Source organism: Phaethon lepturus, unplaced genomic scaffold (assembly GCF_000687285.1).
Source record: "Phaethon lepturus isolate BGI_N335 unplaced genomic scaffold, ASM68728v1 Scaffold57984, whole genome shotgun sequence".
NCBI classification, from domain to species: Eukaryota; Metazoa; Chordata; class Aves; order Phaethontiformes; family Phaethontidae; genus Phaethon; species Phaethon lepturus.
This window is the reverse complement of record NW_010536708.1, coordinates 1-4,126: the sequence shown is the minus strand read 5'-3', so window position 1 is coordinate 4,126 and position 4,126 is coordinate 1. Positions and strand designations below refer to the sequence as shown.

General features: G+C 38.8%; 1 protein-coding gene across 1 annotated transcript; it reads right to left on the bottom strand.

Moving 5' to 3' along the window:
• Positions 1–283: 283 nt before the first annotated feature.
• Positions 284–3,809, bottom strand: LIG4 (ligase IV, DNA, ATP-dependent). Its single transcript, XM_010286237.1, has one exon. The coding sequence runs from the start codon at positions 3,759–3,761 to the stop codon at positions 1,023–1,025; it is 2,739 nt and encodes a 912-aa protein (XP_010284539.1). The 5' UTR covers positions 3,762–3,809; the 3' UTR covers positions 284–1,022.
• Between the last annotated feature and the right edge of the window lie 317 nt (positions 3,810–4,126).

Below are 4,126 nucleotides of genomic sequence, written 5' to 3'. Positions count from 1 at the left end.
AACCTTTCTCCCTTCAAAGTTAATGCATAAATTATCTAACAGATTAAAATCAGAAACTAAGTTTTGTGTTTTTCAAGAGAGTAATCTCTCACTAAAACAAACATACCAGGCAGACTTAAAAAATATATTTTATTTAGCAATTGAAGAAAATACATACATTGAACTGGATATTTTGAAATTAATTCTGTAATCTTCTATTACTGAAATAGCTTATAAAACTTTTTTTTTAAGATAATAATAAGATAATAAGACAATAATAAGATAAAAACTGATAATTAAGTGTAAAAGCCTAGCTCTATTGCACTTCACAGTTTAACTGTAATTGTAATGAGCAGAGGAGGTCATTACAGTTTTTAAGTAATTGATTTGCATTTTACAGATATATAGGTCATTATTAATATATTAGCACTTCAATGAGAAGCTTAGGTTCTATCTTACAACAGCTACTTATATAAAGAAACGTGGGATCAATGCAATATCCTAAAACCAAAGTGCTGCTGAGGCTGTCTGAGGCTCTGCTAAAAACAATGTAAACAAATGTAAATAGTACAGACAAGGTTTATGAATTCTGAATTCAGTAGCATATGGAATATACACAAAACAATTCTACAAACACATTAATATGATTGTAAATTGATAAATAAACAATATGTTAAATAGTAGAATCTCTATAAAATAATAAATTATTGTCTCCATTTTGAACAACGGAGGGAATCACTATTAATAGCGAGGAATTCTCTTATGTAAAATATTAGCTCTCTCCCGAGACCTACTTGTGAAGTAAAAGGCTTACATTATTTATCTAGTGGTGTTTTGTTTTTCTCCTGCAACATAGCTTAGCATCCTCTTGCTTCTGCAACGGTATAATTAAAAGCCTTCCTCTAATTTCAACAATAGTGTTACTCTTTAGCCAGAGCCAGCTTTAAACAGACATGAAAACACAAAAGATTTAAGGTAACCTCATAATATCCAAGTCCAATCATGCCAACAAGAAAGCTTTCTCCCCAAGATGAAAAACTATATTAAATTAAGTACTGATTTTCATTCTTTGGGACTCCTTCCTCCACCGACTCTGTTACCCACAGCTCAGATACAATTTTAAATTTTTTCCCAAATGTTCTCCTGAGTGCTTTCACCTCGTTTACCCGGGAATGATCTTTTCCTATAACAACATGAGAGATTCCCTCTTCAAGGTGAGAGACTACTTTTGCACCATAAAAACGGAGCTCCAAAGCTCTAATTGATAGTGTTGTTCCATGAATTTTGGTTCTGGGATCATTAACAACAGCATAACAGTCCACATAAATAGCGTTTCCTCTGAATATACTGAGCTGACAACTGTTCCATGAATAACGTTCTTCTAACTCTGAAATCACGTCCAAAGGCACCACCTTATTGTCTTTTATTCTTGAGAACACTTCCTTGAGTTGTGCAACATCCGTGTCTGCTGTGTAGCTGTCTCCATAACAGTCATACTCACGAGCAAAATGTTCGTTTGTGTCAGGACACATGTGAATCATAAAGGCTGGCTGCCAAGGCACTAGCATTTTGGTTTGAAAACACTGAAGGAGCCACTCTGCCCTCACCACATCGTATTTGTTAGAAGCAATGATGTTTTTCACTCTGACATTCTCAGCTCCTGCAATGACACAGTAAGTCTCTGGCCCCGGGTTCTGTACCACGCTGCCACCACATTCGGCTATTCTGCTTTCCAGTTCAGGCTTCGAGCATTTTTCCGTTCCTGTCATAACACAAAACTCAACATCTTCAAACATATTTGAAACCTTGCTTACATGGGAAAGATCAGGAGCTTTAAATTGCTCAGCTATTCCAATTGTCTTCTTCACCCTTGACACTGTTTTCCTTTTTTTCTCTTGTGGCTCATCATATTCATCTATATGAAGGTGCTTAGATACCAGCTTCCCTTCTGCTTTGCTTCTGAGATCTTTTAACATGTCTGAAGTCATGCACTCGTACCATTCTTTGTCCTCTCTTATCTTCTCAATTCGGGGGAATCTCAAAGTACAGTCAGTTTTGTACATATCACTGTTAACAATCTCAGCTGCCTTGATCTGAACTATGACAGAGTTGCAAGGTTCAATGTACATTTCAGGTTTTTCAGTTCCACACAAAATGTTACGGGGAGGGTCTTTCCTATGGTAGGGCTTCCAGTGTTTAGCCAGTTTCAAACCTAGATCATACAATTCCTTCATAGTATAGCCAGAGCCAACACGACAAATAGAGTGGAAAACAGTAGGTTTTTCATTTGGAAGGGGTGTCTCTGCAATAGCGCACAGAAAATGAGACATCATTCCACCACGAGAGCCCTTTCCCCAGTAGCCACCAACAATTAAAAGGTCTAGTTCATCCATCAGCCCATTGACATATTCTGGCTTGATTTTTAGCCAACCTTCTCCACGTTTGTCAGGCTTGTAGGTGGACATGGGATCTTTCACCATAATGCCTTCCTCTCTGTTATCTATTGCTTCATTTAAAGCATCAATGACTTCTTTTCTTGTTCGGGCACTTTTTTTATGTACAACATGTATCCTGCCTGCTACCGGGGTAAATACGCTACTTAAGATTTCGTATCTTTTGCTCAGTACTTCGTGACCCAACTTCTGATCATTAACCATCAATACATCAAACACACAAAAGCAGGTCTGCAGATCAGAGTCCTCCACCATTCTTTTTATGTCAAAGCTGTTTCCTTTCTGCATAAAGGTTTGCGTTTCAGGATTGTAAGCCATCATTTCACCATCAAGAATGCAATTTTGTATATCACTCTTAAATACGTTATGAATAAATGGTGTTAATGAACCATCAAGGGGGGAAGCGCCAAACTGCTGAGTATAGTCAAATCCATTTCGGGAGAAATATTTATACACATCTCCATCTTTGTGTATCTGCATACGTTCACCATCCAGCTTAGTTTCTATGTAGAATATCTGGTTATTCATTTGTTTCTCAATTTGCTGGACATCAGCAATAGCAGCAAGCATTGGTTTAAAGGCAGAAAACAACATGATAGAAACATCACTAAGTGAGACAGAGGGATCATGCAGCTGTCTGCAAACTTTTTCCAAATCAGTTGTGACATTGTGTAATTCAACAGCATCAGGATGAAAAATGGAAAATATAGTTTGTTGACTAACACCAAGCTTTAGATCCTTTATAATCATCCGGATGAGCCATTTTTGTTCTAGTGCTGTGCTCTGGGTAATTAACTGAAGAAGACTTTTCTTTAACAGACCCTTGTTTTTCGCAGCATTATTATTAGCTATCACATCTAAGTGTTCATTGACTTGTTCTATTGTCAGTCTGCCTTGTTTTGGGCTCCTAGGTTTTAACACAAAGTATGCGACCATTGCAAAATCTCCAGCATCTCCACGTGAGCCAGCCGGTGTTCTGTAATTTAAAAGCTTTGCAGCATCTTTTCCATCTTTTGGCAAATTAAGCAGTTCAATATACAGCTTCGCAAGCATAGTTTCTTTAATTCCATATGCCATCCTTTCTCTTTCCAACTGTGGAAGAATAAGTCGCATAGCTGGATAAAAAGAATCTGTGACGTCCTTCTCTTTTTGATGGAGAGCATCATGGAATTTTCTCCATGAATCCAGAAAATCCTTGAAGTACTTGGTTTTCTCCGGACGAGATTTACATGTCTGTATTCGCTCCAGAGTAGAACACAGATCTGCAAATGGCACGTGAGAGGCCACCGTTTTTTTTGAAGAAGGCTGCAAAGCAGGTGCAGAAGCCATCAGAGTCCGTTTTCACTAAGAACAAAAAAAGCACATGTATTTGTAGAGAAAAAAAAACGCCGGAATGTTATTCTGCCTCGAAGAAAATATCTCTAACTAAGATTTACTGATTTTTCTCATTTTTCTAATTAGGGTTTAATTAGTTCTACTGAAAGGTCACCAGCTGGTACCACCGCCCTTAGTCACGAGTGAAACTCGGCAGCTAGGCTGCGACACTCTAACCTAAGGCATCGCCTGGACGAGAGGGCTGCAAGAGAGGAGAAGGCAGGCGGGAGCTTTGACTGCCTGGAGACCGGTTTCCGTCGCCACCCTCCCCCGGAACACAGCCCGTCCCGACGCCATCCCGCCCTCGGCCCCCTGCTCCG

Coding starts and splice junctions, on each gene's coding strand:
- LIG4 (XM_010286237.1), bottom strand. CDS start 3,761: ATGGCTTCTGCACCTGCTTTGCAGCCTTCTTCAAAAAAAACGGTGGCC.